This window comes from Gopherus flavomarginatus, chromosome 10 (assembly GCF_025201925.1).
Source record: "Gopherus flavomarginatus isolate rGopFla2 chromosome 10, rGopFla2.mat.asm, whole genome shotgun sequence".
Taxonomy (NCBI): domain Eukaryota; kingdom Metazoa; phylum Chordata; order Testudines; family Testudinidae; genus Gopherus; species Gopherus flavomarginatus.
The window spans coordinates 62,020,399-62,041,611 of NC_066626.1; the positions used below are offsets into that span (position 1 = coordinate 62,020,399).

Here is a 21,213-nt window from a genome sequence, read left to right on the forward strand (position 1 = left end):
CTATAAAATGCTGTAACTTTTTTGCTTGCTATTTTGAAATTGGCGCTCTTCCACAAAGGCCATTGGGTGGGACTAAGAAAGTTCAAAACTAGTTAAAATTAATAAATATTGAATTCTGCCAAATGGGCATGAAAATAGAATTCTAGTTCAAGGTATGTCTACACTACCCGCCAGATCGACGGGCAGCGATCGATCCAGCAAGGTTCAATTTATCGCATCTAGTCTAGACGCAATAAATCAAACCCCAGGTGCTCTCCCGTCAATTCCTGTACTTCACCGCTGCAAGAGGCACAGGAAGAGTCAGTGGGGGAATGGCAGCAGTCGACTCACCTCAGTGAAGCCACCACGGTGAGTAGGTCTAAGTACGTCAACTTCAGCTATATTATTCACGCAGCTGAAGTTGCGTAACTTAGATCGATCCTCCCAAGGTAGACCAGGCCTAAGAAAGTTAAAGGAAGGGAAAATGAGGCAGAAGCATCAATGGAAGGGGAAAAAAGGAAAGAAAGTTATCTTAATTTACACACAGATTCCTTGTGAGATTGCTATCAAGGACAGAGGGAGGGAGGGAGAGCACACACATGAACATAAAGTTAGAAGGGCACTAGCCCTTCAGAATATATTTGGCCCTGAACTTTCAGAATTTACTCAAATCAAACTCCCACTGACTTAATTTACACCTGAACTCCCTTGGATTCCAGCTGTTATCTACATAAGGAGTGGAAGGTCTGGCAGGAGGAAAAAAAAACAACCTGAGAGCTTATTGGTGTATTCTCATTGAAAAGTAAGGAAATAGTTATCAATTAATTTTTAAGGAAACCAAAAGAGGTATGTACTGGAATAAAATGTGGACAAATATGGTTATCACCACATAACATCTGTGACAAGTAACCTAACCTAGAAACTACCTGTTAGAGTGTGATTCTTGGTATATGGTGAGAAGAAAAAGTAGTTAGTAAATTTTGACAAAGCTCTGCTTAAATGCTTTCTACGATGCTTTTAGTTACCACCCTCTTTCATGGCTTTTTTTTTGGAGTGGGTGGCGGGAGGATCTTCAAGGGCCTGTGATGTCTAGAAGTTGCACGGTGTGACTGTCTCCTGGGGTTCCCAGAATGTGATCCACCGTGACCCTCTCAGCCTCAGCAACACTCCATCTTGTCTGCCTTGCCAGCAAACTCTTCAAGAATGTGAACTCCAGTTCGTCAGTGACATCCTTCTCTGCTGTGCTCAGCCCCTCTTTCTGTAATACCCACAAAACCTTATCAAGTTCACTGCTCCTTTAAAGTGGCAATATGCAGCAGCTTATTAACATAAATGGGGTTGACAAACCCTCCACTTCAGTCAAAGCCCTGACTTGCTTTATGGTGAAAGTAAAACAAGTTTATTAACAAAAGAACATAGGTTTAAGTGATACCAAGAGTAAGAAATAAGGATAGAAATGGTTACAAACAAACAAAAGTAAAAATACCCTTCTAAGAATAAAACTCACCTTAAACTAGTCTTCTGTTCAAAGCAGTTTTTCTCACCATAGTCTTTCTTCCAGCCTTATTGGTAAGACTTTTTGCTTGGTTTCTTGGACTCCTTAGGTGAAGGATAATTCACAGGTTCACCCTGGCCCATTTTTCATAGTTTAGTGAACCTTTGAAATGTTATCCTCTGAACCATGTCCCCAGATAAAGTACCTTTCCCCAGCTGGGTGTAGATGCCAGGCTATCTGGTATAAATTCCATGTTGGTTCCTCTCCTACTGGTGATTTTTACAATGCAAATGATCTTCCTGCAATCTCTAGTACCCATTGTCTTCGGCCACCCTTGGTTTGATTTACATAGGAGAGAGACTCAAGCGGGCAGAACCACAGTCCTTTGTCTAGGGAGGGCTAATTTATGCCCTACCTGCCACATATTTTAAGAACATAGATTTCAGCACATATTTGTACTTTTCCATTCATCCCCCGTACATGCACCACACAATAATAATAATGGCCAGCATATTACCAGTTTGCATTTGATACTTTTCATGACACCTTTTAGATACATCTTCTGACAACAGTGAATTAGGTACACTGGACTAGTCAGGCCAGCTGAAAGTCACTGCTGGACACCAGTGAGCCTCTTGCCTTCTGGCATAGGGATGCTCTTAAGGTCACACAAGTGCAGACGATCTAACTTTTATAGATGGCCCCAAACCAAACCCTGGATCTCACTGCAGTAAACTTTGGGGGAACAGTTTAGTGTCCAAAATAAAGATTTCGCTGCATGACTCTCTCTTTGTAGCAAGCTAAATGCCACCAAATTAGGTGTATGTGAAACCCAGAGTTAGATCTTGAGCTCCTCTCTACTAAATTCTAAACCTCTAAAATATTTTATAATTAGATTAATAAGTGACTTAATTATAATACAGTAAAAGAACTTAGGTTACAAGACTGCTACAGGAGAGATGTGAAGCAAACAAAACACACAAACACCAAAGGAATTAAGTTTTTGTTGTCATTGCATCCTGAACTCACCCTGGTTATGACTACCAGTTGCAACACCTGTTGGTATTTTACCAAGAATGCTGACTCACTGTTAGCCCTACCCCTTGACTTTCCCCTCCCTCTCAGAATGACCATGGACCATGACTTAGTACAAGACAGAGAGGGTGGAGGGAAAAGCAAAGAGAAGAGTGACAGTTTAAGGGCTTGGTCCCTGGAAGTCCCTACCACTTTCAATTATGCCCAGCCAGTAGGTAACCTTGATTCACCTGAGAGTAGATCCCTGTGCTAAAAGATCTGTGCCCTTGGCACAGAGTAATATCAAAGGCTAGGAGGCAACTAAGATCAGTGCAGAAGCACAAAGAGAAGACTACTAGTATGGCTGCATCTGCAGACAAGTGTAAGATAAGTGACCAGGTAAGAAGAGCCATTGAAGCAGTGTGCCCAGTTTAGGGTCCCAGAGACACAGGTAGCATTAGCTTCCCAAACAATCAGAAAATACCAGAGGCAGGCCTGAGAGGAACAGATGGATGTTATCCTTCTATTGCATGATGCATTGCTGTGTTTTGGACACTATTTTCTTTTAAACAGTTGCAATTCTTGCTTGGAGGGTTTTTGCATGACTTCATCCTCGACCAGAGACAGTAAAGATTCCTGTTCTTTGTAGCAATTTGAGTGGTTTAGTTGTAACCCATTAGATGGCAAGGCTGTTGCACAGGACATGCCAAAGCACTTACATTCCATTTTGTGGCATCGCATCATTTGCACAAGGTCTCAAAGCATGTTCGTTAGCATATGACCACAGTATTAATATCTAAATCAAACACAGCATTTGCAAAATTCTGTGTAGTAACAGTAGTTTGAAATGCCATGTGATTTAGAGGTTCTAGAGCTCAGCTGAAAAAGTACAGAAAAGTAGGAGTTGGAAAACTCCATGGTTTAAAAAAAAAAGGGGGTCAAAATTATACAGTTTATCCTGATTGGCGGCAAGATAAAGATGTGTCTTTATCACATGCATACATTTAGGGTAAAATTAAATATTTGAACTTGTGCAACAATTTTCCCATATTTCAAAACAGATGGGAATACAGCCTTATCTTGTCTTTAGCCTTGATTGATAAAATACTAAAAAGTTTTCCTGAAATTATCTGAAGTTAATCTGTTTTCTTCAAGTCCTTTCTGAACCAGATGAATGTCTGAGAACATGTTTTCCAATCAAGAAGTGAAAGCTTTAACAAGAATTTGGCAATCAACAGTAATAAGTGGCGCTGGTCTGTCTGCAGCTGCCACAGAAGATTTCTTGTTTGCTTTTTCAAAAATCATTGTAATTAATGCCTCTCTCATTTCTCCATTGAGGCAACTCTTACTGAAGGCTCCTTGAAAGTTTTTTTGCACAATGGAGCTCAGTAAATTTAAAAGGATTTATAGAAAATAGCAAGCCCCAGAGTTTAAGACTTTCACATCCCAATTACTTTTTGTTTTTAATTACAACAACTTAACCTTATGAAATGATGTAAATACTGAAGTAAAGTCTGTCTGAATATGTGCCATCAACCATGCTCCTTATTTAATATGTAACTGCAGGTATCTGTGATCCCCTGTGCATGAATGGAGGGAAATGTGTAAGCCCAGATGTCTGTGACTGCCCATCTGGTTGGACAGGCAAGCGGTGTAATAAACGTAAGTATCTCTGCCTCCCATCAAACACAATATTGTGCAGTACATAGGCCAGTCAGAATAAATTGTCATCATTTTTAATATTAGAAAACAATACAGTGAATAGACCTTGTTTTGCTACTTCAGCATTTTACAAAGAAATACAGTTTTATGTAAAGGTAATACAAAATGACATAAATATTTGATATTTACAAGAAAAAAAAGAAAGAAAGGTGAGGAGAACTAAGGCTCTATCTCCTGCAGCTGTCTGTTATGCATATTTTTATGGAAACTCATTTTTATGGTATTAAACTTGAAGTATTGATTTTAGGTCATACAAGCTACACATATTTTGTTATAATTTTACAGAGAAATGTCCTATATTTCAAAATACAAGACTATTTAAAGGCTGTAGTAAAGCCTTCCAAACTGATATACTTTCAAGGTCATCAGATGCATTGCAGTGCATAATTCTGAGACTGATGTATTCTTACACTAAGCCTACCACATCTCACTGCAGTTTACATAAAAATGCAATTAAAAAAATCACCTTATCTTAAAATGTTTCAGGGAATATTTTCTCTTACATAGTTATTCATTATCATGATGTTGGCAGATAAGCTGAATAAATTTAAGATCAAGATGACACACTGTATGGGAGATGGATTAATGTATTGCCTTTTTCAACCTAGGAGTACTGATGATGGATAAGGCTTGGGAATCAGCACAATGTTAATTTAAGAGCTGTTCCTAAAGTGTAATATTGATCATTTCTTCTCAGTGTATACATATATACATACACATACACACAGAGAATCATAATGTATTATATATACTATATATATACACACACACATACATATAAAATAATCTTAATGACAAACGTCACTTAAGCTGTGTTATGATATATGGTACACCCATATCAGATGTTATAAATAAATAGAGCGTGATGTTCATTTACATCACACCCTATTTATTTATAACATCTGATATGGGTGTACCATATGTCATACAGAAAGGAGTACTTTAATTTGTTGGTGCCAGGGTACTTGAGCTAGTTCTTGGTCCTAGTTTGCTTTGAGAGAACTCTCTCTGGAGGGAGGTAATAGCACAGAAATTCAAAGTGCTAATTACCTTGTGAAGAAGACTCATTACATTCTTTGAGATTCCACTATTTTGAAAATGACTATGTGAAGCAATTGCCAGCACCTTACCCTCTAAAACAGTTCATGCACGTGAGTACATTCATGGATCTTCTCATTTGCCAGCTTTTCATGTTGCTCTTTTCAGCGGTTTGTCTGCAGAAGTGTCTGAATGGTGGAGAATGTATAGGCCCCAGTGTCTGTATGTGCTCTGAAGGATGGATAGGAATGCTCTGCCAGACTCATAAGTGTTTCTTTAATTAAAACCCTATGATAGCCATCCTTATAAACTGCATATATTTTCCATGTATGCAGTGCAGTGAGTAGTCCCTTATTCCATGTATAGAACAATTGTTTTCAGTGGGACTACTTGACTCAATTTAAGGGCTTGTGTGTATGGCAGGGTAATGCAGCCTACAGAAGTGTGATTTCTAAAGAGCACTAACGTGTTGCATGTTAATTGATTGATGCAGACACTTCTGGTACACATTAGAGGTTCTCTAGTGCACTTTAACATAATACTGTTTGAAACAGCGTTATTGTAGTGGACACCAGCAGACTCTATGTGCAATTATGATACAAACACACGAGTTGCTTTAGAAATCATACCCACCGGAGGGTGAATTATCTTACCATGTGGATAAGCCCTGATTAGGGGAGATAGAATTAGGTCTTCATTTACTTGAATGGATACTATTTAAAAAGGTAAGAAAATCTTGACATTTCCAAAATGCCAACATGAATACTTTTAAAACAATCCCTTAACTACATTTGTAACGCAAACAGTGCAGCACTGTGCAAACTAGCACACCAGCAGTGTTTCCACGTGCAGAGGGACTGAACAGTGTGGCACAAGAGGAAGAACGTTGGTTATTTTAAATGTGTCCCTTGGATTCATGCATGTTGCTAACATCACAATGGAAAGGCAGTAAACATTTGGGGATATAAGTAAAGTCTCACTCCTTCTCTCCTTTTCCACGGGTAGTGCATAATTATGTCTTGCAATCTTTCTGCCCCAGTTACATCTCATCAGTTCCATAATTGTCTCTGAGACAAACATATTAGTTCACATTTTTTATTGTTTTAAATTATTTACTAGTCAATGGCTCATACCTAGTTCAGTTCATCCCTCCCCCCATTACCACCACCAAAGACAGATTCTTCACTTGGAAAGACTATCAAGACTCAATATTTGTAGCAGTTTCTGCTGCTTTACACGGGTATCTATGTTGCAGAGTCTAGGAGCATTTCTGTTTATTTAGTCAGGCCTTTTGAAGGCAGTGCCAAACCTGTTTGTTTGACATTCACTCTGTTTTTACTATTTCTTCCAGTGTTCTCACTGCACTGGACAATTTAATCAGCTTTTTGTCCAAAAACAACTGGCTGAAACTTCTAGGTCTCACAGCAAATCTGAATAATCACTGAGTATGGAATTTTGCTATTTAAAAAAGAAAAGACTATAGTGGGAGAGCAGATGTTTGGGTCTTAGAGTGTTGCTCTGAATATTCAGTGGTGCAGCAAAGACGAGGCAGAGGAACCATAAGTCATATTCCTTACAGATGTTAAGTATAAAAAAAAGTTTTTCCCATGGAAATAACCCAATAAAGTACATCTGGATTTTTGCATTTTGAACACAGTTTTCTTCACGAATATCCAGGAGTCTGTACAAAATTATGTACATGCCCAAGTGTTATGAGCTTCCTGAGGCAGCTCACCTATACGACTGCCCACTCTGGTGGCTGCTGGCACTAACAGGCAGTTTAGTGATGGTGGTACTGTGGTCTGGGTCCAGTCACAGGTTACCACTCAATCCTTTGTTATTACATTAGTGTTACTCTAGCCTGCTCCCTATCACCAATCAGCCCACACATATGCTAGGCCAAATCCATCTGTGGTACAACTCTGTTGAAACTAATTAAATAGTATCAAGGATGCATTTGGCTCTCTATAGCCTCTCCGACACAGAACTGTTTTGATCAAGCCTTTCAAACTCAAACCTGCAAGCTTTCTAAATGGCCTGCTTCACCCTTGGAGAACCTGTATACTTTTCTGCTTAGACACACAGGGTTAAATCCTGCTCTTATTGATAGCAAATTTTCAATGGATCCACTCCGTACTTGCACCACTGTAAGCAAGCACAGATTTTCACCCACAGCCTTAAAAGTCAGAGTAACCTTTTCACAGTGTACTGTAAGATAGTTAGTAGCCAGCAGACATACAAGAGCACATTTTTGTAAGTTAATATCACTACATGTTTCCAAACAATTTCAGCTTTATGAAAGACAATTTCCACTCCCCAAGTCACAATTCAGATCATTTTTTGCGGCAACCATTAGCATGTTTGTTTTACCTTTATTCCACTGGACATAAATTTAATTTCTTGGATTGACCAGCTAAACTTCAGTCTGAATTCAGCATTGAGTAAGTCAGTCTGCCACCCCCAGAGATGAAAATACAAAGCCAGAAGTCATCTATATACAGAAGAACTATAGCCCATATTTCTCCATAAACCTAATGACCTCATCCACCTGTGGTACCAGAGGGAATGACATCATAGAACCTCACATATGATAGGGAGCCTTCAATGAGCAGTTATCCTCTGGGATTTCTCAGAAAGAATGACTCCACTCCACGACAACTCCACCTAGTAACTAACAACCCTTCATGGTCAATGGTAGTGAACGGCAGCTGACAAATCTAGAAGAACCACCAAGGCCATCTGATTTTACTCTATCACTGGAAATAAATCACTGACCAACATGGCCAGTGTGGTGTCTGTATCTCAGAGAGGCCTAAACCCAAATCGACTGTGGTCAAGGACAGCTTTAGGATCCAGATGTAGCTACCATGCTATGGAGCTCTCAGTTTCCTCAAACTCAACATTTAAGATATGGAGTTCTTCAGCTTTGGGGCTAATAGTTACTTTAAATAATTAAAAATTATGACGACACAAAATCTCCCTGCTGGCTTTTGCCTGACAAGGTGAACATGGATCTATATTACAAGCTGCACCTCAAAGTTCCTCCAGCATTTCAATAAGCACCACTAGCTGAAACGCAACTGATGAGGTTCTGTGTTTATCCTCCCCAGTCTCAGTTCTTCTGCATTGAAGATTAGTAGCTCAGTGTAAATATGAATGATTCTTCTCTGCAAAGTATATTGAAAATGCTTCACTGAGAGCAACACTTGACTCTGCCACCAGATGTAAACCTCACAGATTAATCAGGTTGTACATCACATGGAACAGTTGGACTGATTGCCACTTTTGAGATGCTGGGATACAAAGAAACCTTCCTTTGCTACTTGTGCAATTAATAGAAAAGAATTTAGGAACTTTTGATGCTGTAGTGTGTTAAACTCAGAATCAGACTTCTGTGACCAGTGTGCTAGCAGCTTCCTTCCACCTGTCAGCGACTATCAGCATATTTTCAAAACTAACAAGGATAAAGCCTGGGATGAGAACATTTAGGAGACATTGTTTAAATAGTCATGGACAGAGTACAATAGCCCCATTCTACTAGGCTTTAAATAAAGAGGTTGGTTGGCAGACCAGTGTACTTCCCCACTCATCTGTAACTGAAGAGAATAGCTTCTGAGGAAGGATCAATAAAGTAGTTTTTTCACTCCAGCAAATAAGGTCTATGGTGGTTTACACATTGCCCCGCATATACAGTATGATCTTGATGGTATGAGAGATTAATGGTCAGATTTCACACCTTATTGCAAATGCAGGGAAATGATCTTACAAAAGAGTGAAATATTATTTATAGTTAAGGCTGAATCCACCCTGAAATATTTTGTATCTGTCTCCTTCCCCTGACTTTTGATTACACCAGTGCAAAGGTTCTAAAAATTCTATAACAAACTTTAAAAAATATATAAACACATCACTGAGGATGTGGCAGTTTCCATGGTAGCAATTTCCTACCAATTTTGTTTAAATTTGAGGCCCCCCTACTAACCTCCCTCTACCTGGTTCCTCCCTGCACTCTCCTTTGTGCATGTGTGTGCAAACACACATCCCTCTCTTCAAGCCATTATGGGATCATCAAACCAAAACAACAAAGACTCAAATCCTATAATTTAACCTGCTCTTGCAAATATACGCCCAAATGGAACCCTAAGGAAGTCAGTGGAGTTCCACATAGGCATAACAGTCTGTCAGAGTGGATCAGATTGTAGGATTGGGGTATAATTCCAATAATTATAAAGTAGAAGGTTACACTCATGAAGGATCCTCATTGTTAAAATTCATGCTGGTTATCTGCAGTTCTAAAATTATTGAACACACACTGGTGTCTCATTTGCCCTTCAGCATATCTTCTCTTTATTTGCATGTTATAAGTGTCAAGCTGATAGCCTTATAATTTCCTGAGCATTCTTGTTCTTTCCCTTTCTCTGAATAGTGTCTCAGGCATGCTCGCCTCCAGATTTTCTCTGTAACCATTTCAGTCCTTAAAAAAATAAAAAAAAATTCTCAAAGATTGTCATTTGCATACAAATTACAGCTACGTTCTTTTAACACTCAGGGATAAATCCCTTATTGCAGTGGGCATTTATTGATTATAATTTTAACATAAGCTTGTCTTATTAAACGACTTTCCTTGCTGAGTCTGTACAGGATAATGCAGACATAGCCTGTATCATTTTTAGTATTTAGTGGCTTAGAGTCTCTTCTAAATACATTTATGAAATATTCATTTGGACTTCAGCTATGCTATTATCCTCTCTGATTTCAATTCCAATTGTCTTCTGAATGTTCTAAAAAACTTTTTCCCTGCTAACTGAGCTCCTCTTTTTCACGGTACTGGGAGTTGGGAGTGGAGGGTGGGGTGAGTTCCATTTCAGAAAAAACAAATTCTAGTTTTTCCTTTTTGGCATCATCTGAGACTCAGAGAAATTAGTCAGTGAAAGGCCTGCTAGATCATCTAATCCCTGCCCCCGCCCTTGTAGAATTGTTCACTGGATACATTTCCTTGTGCTTTGTCTAGTCCAGGGGTCGGCAACCCTTCAGAAGTGGTGTGACGAGTCTTCATTTATTCACTCTGATTTAAGGTTTTGCGTACCAGTAATACATTTTAACGTTTTTAGAAGGTCTCTTTCTATAAGTCTATAATGTATAGCTAAACTATTGTTTTATGTAAAGTAAATAAGGTTTTTAAAATGTTTAAGAAGCTTCATTTAAAATTAAATTAAAATGCAGAGCCCGCCGAACTGATGGCCAGGACCCAGGCAGTGTGAGTGCCACTGAAAATCAGCTTGCGTGCCGCCTTTGGCATGCATGCTATAGGTTGCCTACCCCTGGTCTAGTCTGATTACACGTATCCCAAGTAATGAGGTTTTGTCACTCCCCACTATTCCATAGCCTGTGTTACTAATCACATTACACCTAGTAACACCATAAATAGTTTCTCTCCCTGTGTAAGACAAAAACTCACTGAGTCGCACTAAAGGGAGAGGATAAGGAGTGCAAGGAACCTCTTGCCCTAATTAGTGTAAGAACAAGGCAAGATACCAACTCTGTACTCCCCGGAGCACTGGGCTGTGGAGCAGACGTCCACTTCTGACACTCTTCACTCCCAAAGGCATACTAGCTGTGGTTTGAGGGCCTGGCCAGGTCTCTGTGTGCTTATGCTATGCACCGTAACATATGGCATAGCGAAGAGCAGGTACTAAGGGTGAATGTACACTGCTCTCTTTTGAAGAGGGATGATTCCCCACCACACTATACGGTGTGGCTTTCACTTTAAGAGTAAGGGTTTGCCTTTAGTGTTTCTATTTTTCGGTTTAAAAATCTATAGATTGCCATCATGTCTCTTTCGCCGTTCCACCAACCCCACACATCCTGCCTTAGCCAATCTCTACAAATCTTTCTTTATAAGGCAAACCCACCAACCCTCAAACCACTTTAGTTGCTGTGACAATGCTGTAAATTTGCCAATTTATTTCCAGTGATGGACAGACGGCAACAGATTCCAGGCATTGTTTAAAAAAGCATAAGGACAGGAACCATTATTCAGAAATGTTACCCATCTCCCCCACTGAGCTGCTTATGACAACTCTCATTGTTTGCAAGTGCATATAATTTTATATCTAAGAATCTGGTATCATGAGCTCCAGCTGTTTCAGCTGCGGCTTCAGGTCTGAACTAGCTTTATTCCCTACAAATCAAATTGATTTATGCATATTTGTATACCTAGGCCAAACAATTTTCCATGAAAGCTTTAACATGCTCAGCACTTTTGAAAATCTCACGTGAATGTCTAAATATGGCTATTTGGAGCCTAACTCTAAGTACTAATCTTTAAAACTCTTGGCACTAGACTCTCCAGAATAACAGGTTGGAATTGCAGAAGTATTTACTTTGCTCTTTGACTCTGAGGTAGATACACTTGACTTTCACAGTGTCCTGTGCTGTAAACGTTAGGATGAGATAGTAAAGTGCACTAACTCTGAGAGCTGACTATAAAAAAAATGGACTATCTCACTAAGCTACTATGATGAAGGGGATGGTATTGCAACCTAGATAGAGGGATATTTTTATTTTGCTTCTGTTTGACAGTGTGTGGTTAATGACTTTCATAGGCTTCTGCCAGACAGAACCATGAAAATACATTTAGAAGTATCCACCAGTTGATTCAAGTCTGACTGGTTTGAAAGCCATTCAACTCCACTCCCAGTAACTGCTGTGCTAGGACAGAACATTTTGGCAATATTTGATAGAAAGTTTAACTCCTGAGATCTAATTAAAATAACATGACGTGTTTTCTTCTTGGATTGGTTCCTTATGAAGTGGTTGTTTTCTTCTTTCCTTGCCAAAACAATGTCATAGGAGCACAAGCTGCTAACTAGGATGAGAAACAGGCTAGAAATCAGGGAATTCTTACTTTAAACAAAGAGGAACAGATTGTTTTATTAGCTGAATATATTTAAATAGGTTGTACTATGAGTGAAGTGATGTGCACTTAAACTTAGTACCAACAACGCTTTTCTAATTTGACTTGTTTTAAACTTAGAATGGGTTGCAAGTAGTTGTTTCAGCAAGAGCAGAAAATTTGTCCTTAAGTCCTGGTTGCCAAAATTATACAGTATGTACTTCGCTAAATTGTACAATCTTGTTGTTTTTCCCCTTGTGATATCCTAGTCTTTGGGATTGTATATTTAAAAAGATCCTTTTTTGAGTTGAGATGGAAGAATGTTAAAGCTGCAATTTTTCCTTCTATTGGAAGAAGAGAAAAATCATTTTTGGCACAAATTTGACCCCAACCATCACTGTCTGCAATGTATTCTGGATTTGAAAATTAGGTCTTACATTTATCCATTGCCCCACTGTGCTGTAATGATTGTTCCCTTGGCTCTTCCCCCATCATTACCGTAGGATTAGGAGAAAAAGATGAGAAAATAAAAGAAAATAAATGTGAAAAATCCTGTGATAAAGAATTCTTAATCCCAGAAAACATTTAGAAATCCCCCCTTCCTCCCACCAGAATTGAGAAGTTGGATCAAAATTCACTTTGTCACAACCTGGAGTTGGGGGGGGGGGGGGAAGAATAGCCAGAGTATTCCTAATCTAATTATGATTCTTATGACAAGGGTATTTTTAACTAACTTGATCTTTTATTGTATTTGTAGCTCTGTGTGAGAAGAAGTGTCTATTTGGAAGCAGGTCTATAAGACCAAATGTATGTGCCTGTAGAAGTGGATATACTGGTTTAACCTGTAGAAAGAAGGTAACATGCAAATTCAAAAATACTGAATAAGGTTCATTGTAATTTTCTAGGTACATAAAATCTATTAAACTGGTCAGTTGTGGTTTAAGGAGAATATGCTGGGCATTTTCTAAAATGCTTTTATTTCATAACCCACTTTGACTTTTCTGTCAATTGTATGTATGTGTTTATATTCTAATGGATTTATGTTAGCACAGCAAGAGATGCCCTTTTTGGTATATCAAACCAGGATTATCAGGTTTGTTTCAGAACATCACTATAGTTCATGAACATCCAGTACGATATGCCACTTCACAAACAAAGTGGAACTTTGTTGCAAATCATAGTCAAGAATAATAAAATATTCTTCATGCATTTTTCCTGAGTGAACCACAGCACAATAAGTAAGTGTGAGAAGAAAGAGAAGCTACTATAATTGTTTCCATACTGTACATGTTTACAATACCTTAGCCTTATAGGGATCCTCAATGCAGGAGAACCCAAAAAAGGAGACACACACATACCCCTTTTTAAATTTGAGAGTTTCTTGATCCATTCTCCAAGAATATATAATTAGACTCATAGACTTTAAGATTAGAAGGGACTATCATGATTATCTAGTCTGACCTCCTGAACACAGCAGGCCACAGAACCTCACCCATCCACTCCTGTAATAGACTCCAACCTCTGGCTGAGTTACTGAGGTCTTCCAATCATGGTTTAAAGACTTCAAGGTAAAGAGAATCCATCATCATTTACCTTAATTTAAACCTGCAAGTGACCAGTGCCCCATGCTGCAGAGGAAGACAAAAACCACCAATTTCTCTGCCAATTGTTGCACTGTAACGATGCATTATTCTGGTCAGAAGATAGAAATGTTGTAAATGAAAGTGGCTTAGGTGGCATTTCCTCACCTTTATTATTGAATAGCCTCATTACAGCCCAGCATCCTAAAGCCAGTGCTAATAATGCCTGGTTCATTGGAGTCTGGTTTCAGAGCATATGTCAGGAAACCAAAATAGTCAAAACCCAAATAGATCCTTTCCTCCAATATCCAGCTTTTTTAGAATTGTTAGTAATAAACTTGTTTATTAGCATAGGAGGGACGAAATGTTGCAAACAAGTATACAGAGCCTTGTGCTTTGCTACATTTTCATTATGGACTTTTGGATAACAGAAACAATACAATAGTGATGCCATATAACATCTGTCACAAAATCCTGATTAAATTGCTACTGGACAGCCTCTTCACACAGCACTAGCTGTGCGAGGATGCTCCTGGTAATTACACATCTACATCTAACTAGGGTGACCAGATGTACCGATTTTATAGGGACAGTCCTGATTTTGGGGTCTTTTTCTTATATAGGCTCTTATTACCCCCCCATCCCGATTTTTCACTTTTGCTACATCTAACTGAATCTCTGCCTCTCTCTCTTTGTGCCTAGTACAGGAGAATGAATAAGAAATGTCAGGTAAATCACTAGGCAGTCAGTTTAGAAGATTGACTTCCCTCACTTAAAACTAATTGCCAGTCTGATTGTCCATTAGAAGTAGTCTCTCAAAAGGTTAGAATAAATGCTACATTTTAGTAGTTCTTTTCCAGAGCCTGGGTCAGAAGCTGTCTTGAAGATAGAGATAGGGTGCCAGAGGAGAGACATCTCTGTAGAATAATTGGTCAGAGATTCTCCTTTACAAGCAAAAAGGAATCTTAGGAGACTCTTATTTAGACAGTCCATTTGGAAGACTAAGATAGTCTACATTTCTCAGACCACACTGTGTTCTCTTTCTCCATGGTATTCTTAGCTACAGCTCCCTCTTGTGCTGTCCCCATTCCTAAAGAATCATCTACACTTCATGAAATTTAGCATATGTTGCCAAGTGAATTGCAATTCATTTCTCCTGCATTTTTGGTTTACTTTGTTTTGGAGTTCTGTTAAAAGCAACTTACCAAAAGCATTCCTGAAGGAATAATGAATTTGCTAGCACAATCATCACTTATACCTTTTTGTATATTTTCAATTTGAATCATGCAAATAGTCAATGCAGATAATTTAGCATGACCACAAGTGTTCCTGCTAGCTTTTAAAAATCAAAGCAGCCATTGGGATATACTTGATTATGGGTAGCAGAGGTGATCCCAACAAAATAATCAAAGTAGAGATCCTTGCAGTTAGCACCACACTTTAGCAAAACATAAGAGTAATGGTGAAACAAAAGTAATCCCTAGCCAATCGTACATTGTTACATATGAAAGTTTTTCTGAAAAATAGCTTACACTAGCTGTGTCAGATGCCCTATTTGTAGTATACCTATTGGCTTCCAAATCCTCCCCCTCATGTTTTTTTTAAATAGGTACATAACCAATCAACAAAAGCTAAATTCTATTTGGCTATAAATGGTACATGACTCCACACTGGGAACTATCTAGTCATACTGCAGTTTCCAGTTACCTTCTACTAATGTTTTTATATTAATTTGTACCCGCATGTCCCAAATGTCTATACATTTATTATAAAAGGGACTTAGATGCTCAGTATTCTGGCCCACTGCAGAAAATAATGATAATTGAAAAGACAAGCCTGGAGTCAAATATTGCTTAATACTTGACTTCACCTGTAAATCTATATGAATAGCAACTGGCCATTTATTCTCTAAGAATGAATCCAGTGAATATTATTCCAAAGATTAAATATGCTATCGATTTCAGTACAATCCTGAAAATACAATAGAACAAGTTTAGTATTTTAAACTACTTTGTGGGAGTCAGTGAAAAACGTACTGAATATCAATATTTTTTTTCAGTTTAGAATAGAAAGATAGCTGGATAGATAGACCCCACTTTTGATGCTTGTAACTGAGTAACTCTGCATTATACACCTGTTGGAGCATACAAACAAGAAAAGGGATAAAGTAAAGGTTTTTTTTAAATGAAATATTCAAAAATACTCGACATAAAAAGAAAGCAATATATGTGAAAAAAGAAAAGTTTAATGTGTGTGCTATTCTATTACAAATATACTGTATGTACTAGACTATATGCTAGTCAGTTACAAGGGAATTTGTAAGAGTAATTAGCCTGCTATTTAAAAACAAGTTACTATAGCAACCTCATCATGTTATTGCATACATAAAGTATATGCTGAAGACTATCTGAAGAAATATGCTGTTGAGAGGAAAGTGAAAGCTTGTGAAGGACTGGAGTGTGAGGAAGACTGAAAGAATTCTCTTTTAAAATTTACATTTAGGAAGATAGATAATTTTCAAAAGGGTTAATTCTATTCCATCCCTGGACTACTGTCCAACTTCTTCCACAAATGAAGGGATGCATCTTTCCCTTTGCTTCTTCCTTAAAGTCTATATGGGACCAGTATAGCACTACTCATGTGGAAATTGTAATCCAGGTGTATGCCACCTATCAAAAATCACTTCAACCTGGCGGAAGTAAACAGATTTTACTGACATTCTTATTTGAGCTGTTTTGACTTCAGCTGCCATAATCTCACCGAAAGTGCTTCTGACGTGATTGCAAAGATAGTTGTGTAATAAGAATACTTAGCACTTTTGCACTCCTTAGTAAATATTCCAACTTCAAGGACATTTTTGCCTACAGAGTATAGGACCCTTGTAGCATGTTAGACTTAAATATTCCACCTGGATTTATTTTTTAATATCTCACTTTATGCAGTCATCCTATAAGATCCTGTAAAATAGTATTTCCCTATAGCTATGGAAATTTCTTCATGCAAGAATTAAATCCCACTCCAATTAAAGATAGGCCGAGGGTGAAAATATTCTTTGGACAGGCAGAGTAAAACAACTAGTGATCAGGCTCCCATATCTATGGAGAATGGCTCTCTTGTGTGGAGTGGGCAGGTTCCTACGCTGGTATACATGCAAGAGGAGCCCACTCTGTCTGGCAGAGGGATGGAGGGTCAAGCTCTACTCTCTGGCATGTGCAGAGCAAGCCTGCCCTGCAATAGCTGTTACTATGGAGTTTGATTTGCAAAAACGGGGCCTCTGTCTTCAAATATGAGCTCCCAGTACAAATTCAGGGATGTTTTCAGGAAGGAGTAGGCAGCAGGGCCTCCTCTTCCATGAGGCTGGGCCAAGCAGGCTCTCTATCCAGCCCATTGGCTCTTGTAAGAGCCCGGCACAGCATCACATGCAAGTGGGTCTTCCCTCTTCCTGCCCCACCTACTTCCTGGCCCTGGAGATGCCAGACATGGGGCATTCACCTGCTGAGCTGGGCTGGTAGATTTGGGAAGACTGAGTCCTCCTCTAGCCCTAACCACCCACTACCTATGCAACTAAACCTACCTAAATTCAAGCAGACACTTGTGGAAATCATCTTTCCTGTAATTTAAAACAAAAAGCATACCATGCACTATTCATAAACAAACTACAGCAAACTAATATCACTATTGGAATCTAAGGAACTGTATTTTAGAATCAAACATGGATATGATGCTAATATCAAGGTTAACGTGATCAAACAGAGATACAGCAAGATGAAGGAGCATCTTTCCTCCTGTCCTGAGTAATAAATTAATGTCAAAATCTTTATGTGCTATGTAACGTGGACTTCCATAAAACTGCCCTTTCAAAATGAGTACTTGAATGTATGCACTAGCATAAAATAAAGCTTTTCACATTATCTATTATCTTGTTTTGGGGTCAAAAATATTCACTCAAATATACTTAAACTAAGATGCTATTCACTGACAAGCTCTGCAGTGTGAAAATGGGATAAGTGCCTTGAAACACCTATGGGCAAGGAGCCAACAATCTCCGTGCGTTATATGGAAATGGCACAGTGGTTTTGTAGACACACCTGCTTTAGAAGAAAGAAATTGAATTCCAACTCCATAACTGTCAAGTGCCACTGCAAATAATAGAGCCTAAGCCAAACCATTTTAGCAACATAGCTATTTTCCTATTGACATGATGGAGAAGAAATCAGCCTTGGCTAGATGATATCACTTTACGTGCATGCTTTGGAAACAGTTCCATTCATCATTTCATTGCTTAATTCCTTTCAGAATCATGTTCTTCATTACTTGTGTATTACTAAGCTTAATAAAACGCTTTCACTGCTTGGGTCAAATTTTGAAAAATGTGGATAGTGAGTTTGCCATAATTACATAGAAAATTCTGAAGGAAATAAGGCAGCTACAACAAATCATTTGGACATTTTCATATTAAACTTGTTTCGTGACACTACATGCACAAGGCTGTTTCTTACGTAGTCCCTTAAGCAGATGAATACTCATTTCTGTTTTGCAGATCCCAATAGAATGAAGATGATATAACAGAAGGACAATGAAGACAATCGTTTGGATGCTAGTAATCTGGCACTGTGCACATTTTTCTTTTGGCCTGGCTGAAGATGCAGTGTGAAGAAATTGCTAATGCTCTCCCTCCTGCCTCACATAGTCGTGATGAGGAATAATTGATTCCAGAGCTTTCACCAAAGAGATTTACTTACTTTTGCAAAGTTATGTGGTGTGAAAATGCTTAAATCCATATTTCTAGAGCTGTAGTGTCACTACCTCAAGTACTTGCTTCCTACAAGAGCCAAATTTTACAATGAAATGTGGATCATTATAGAAAAGGATGCTTTACTTTGTGTTATTTTGTAGTTGTTACAGTTTAGAAGTAATCAGTTACCTCCTTTTTATATTTTTAAATCAGATTGTTTATTCACTTTTCTGAGAAGAATGAATAATTTAGAGAATGCTTTTACTGAAAACATGTTATAAACATGAGTACAGGAGAAGTTATAGTAGTGTTGCATTGCTTTCTTGAACAGCTCCAGACTGTAATATCACCTAGATAAACATGGCTAACTGGGGGCTTGCTAAGCAAAGGAGTGGCTAGCTGCTCAATGATTGCTGAAAAAAAGTGCCAGCATCTATTTGAGATATTGGACTTCGTTTTCCCCTGTACTCAGAATAGACAGTAACTTTGTAGTATATGTTGGAATGTTGATTTTTAGACTTCACTAGACTCACCTCCCCAACCTTAAAATTTCCCAATTTTTCTCCACCAGTGAAGCTCCTTCAGCAGTATGTGTGCTAATATAGATAAGGCTCCAGGTACCCACTGCTAATTTAGAAGCATTTAGATACCTAAAGATGCAGATAGGCAGCTAATGGGATTTTCTAAAGCACCCAAGGAGTTAGATACTGAAAATCCTACTAGGAACCTAAATACCTTTAAAAGATATTTAAAATACCTTTTAAAATACCTCCAGCACTGTGCCATCAAATGGAATTAGACAACAAAGTGGTTAAAATGCCAACAGCTGCCTGTAGCTCTCTCTATTTTAGCACTGCCAATATTACTAACACCGGTGGAAGCAACAGCCAGAAACAAGGACACAGATGCTCAGGCTATATTTTCGCTTGCAAAAATAGTTAACAAAATGTTAACCAGGACAGTCTCGGGTACTGCACAATAACTCTGAGGATGAAATTGGGATAACCCACACTCACTCTTCAAGTCTTGGTATGCTGTCAAACAGGTTTTGGTGTTTAACAGAGTTGTACATGGAAATTTTGGTGTTTCCTTCTTCACCTAATAGCGACTTCAATGGTTGTACTCATCTGAGAAAATCCTTTGATCCCTTTGTTTTTCTTGCAGCAGTAAATAGATCTGATCTGTGGACATTTTACATAAAAAACTGAAGATTTGATTTAGGATTTTTACATTAAAAACAAGACAACTGTAATCTTGTAAAATTTAAAATATAGATTGTGTTGTCCTCCAACATTGCAGACTAGATGTTTCCTACTTGAAAATGCTGCTGGCATTGTCACCCTGCAGAAAGATTCTCCTTAACCCCCATTGGCCAGTTACGTAGGGGTAGCATATATTTGTTTGTTTCTACTCCATCTATTGTATATAAACAAGTGCATTTAAACATACCCATACTCATTTTTTCAAATAAATTGTCTTCTATTCCTTACCTTTTTACAATATTTGTATTCAGTTATTATGAACTACTGATGTAAACAGTTTTGTATGGGAAATGCAAAAGACAAACAAACTGACATGAGCATTAAAAGTTTTCTATTAGACAGACAGATGAATAATGATGTTAGACTCACTAACAGTCTGCACCATTAATGGAATTATTAAAAAAGTTGGCATGGTGGGGAGAATCTTAGCTCCATGGTGAGCTAGGTTCATAGTTAGGTGTTGCTAATCTCAGATTAAAATGTGAGAGTTCACTTCAACAGTTCCAGGAAGACATTAATACTAAGGCAGAATGTTGGCACCAGAGGGTATCTACAAGATTAAATTGAGGGTGGCAATTACGCCTTTTTTTCAACTATCGCCCTAATCAATAAGAGAAGGATTTCCATTACCTTGCCTCCATAATACCTATGAGAGACAGTGCTAATGAACTGAAAGTCCTTGCCAAGATTGGATTTGGCAGCCTAAAACAGATTACAATGCCTCAGTGCATCTCAATGCATTTTTAGAAGAGGCTACTTAAAACCATGTACATCTTCATTTATCTTCAGAATAGTAGAAACTGAGCAGTTAGCAGAAGAGAGAACATCTTTGCATCTCCAGCAGCAGCTTGTGCAGAATCATGAAGCACATACAATTGCTGGTAGTAGCACAGTCCACCCAGTTCATTAACTAGCTCTTTTACCACTAAACCATCGGTAATCTATACGTCAGCTCAGCGCAACAGTCTATACATTTTACCATTTCAAAATCATTGACACATGGTGTTTCTGAAAGGAAATATGCTCCCCAGAACACCAGTTGACTGAAACTCTCATGATTCTTATCAATTTCACTGCCAGTCACCACTGAACAGCAGCCATGAAACTGACAAGAAGCATTTCAATATCACAGCTGCCTTAGCTTCCAGGGTATATGGTTCAGGAGCAGCACAGCCCTGCAGACTGCCAGGGACCCAAGGGCTTCCAGACTCCCAGGCCAGATAGGTAGCTAAGTCGCTCAACCCTCCAGTCCATCTCCCTGCCAATGCAGGATCTTACTATTCCAAACCTTATTCCAAATATATACACCATTCTGTGCTTATTGTCATCCCTGGCTTTACTGTGTCCAGATTAGACTATAAGTAATGCAAGGCAGGAACAGGCACTGTATAAACTTATTTTTTAGCATATCAGCTTGATGCTTTCCAGTACTTTGCATGTTGTGGAGACTTACTTCAAAATCATTTTAAAACCACAGTACATAAAGTCCAAAT

The 21,213-nt window shown here is 38.5% G+C and overlaps 1 protein-coding gene across 1 annotated transcript in view; it reads left to right on the forward strand.

Moving 5' to 3' along the window:
* The window catches only part of LOC127030228 (von Willebrand factor D and EGF domain-containing protein-like), a 157,747-nt gene extending 144,719 nt beyond the window's left edge, over positions 1-13,028 (forward strand). The window contains exons 21-23 of the mRNA XM_050916328.1: positions 4,055-4,150; positions 5,417-5,512; positions 12,901-13,028. Coding sequence (XP_050772285.1) covers positions 4,055-4,150; positions 5,417-5,512; positions 12,901-13,028 — 320 coding nt within the window. The remainder of the gene's footprint in view (positions 1-4,054; positions 4,151-5,416; positions 5,513-12,900) is intronic.
* Positions 13,029-21,213: the final 8,185 nt, after the last annotated feature.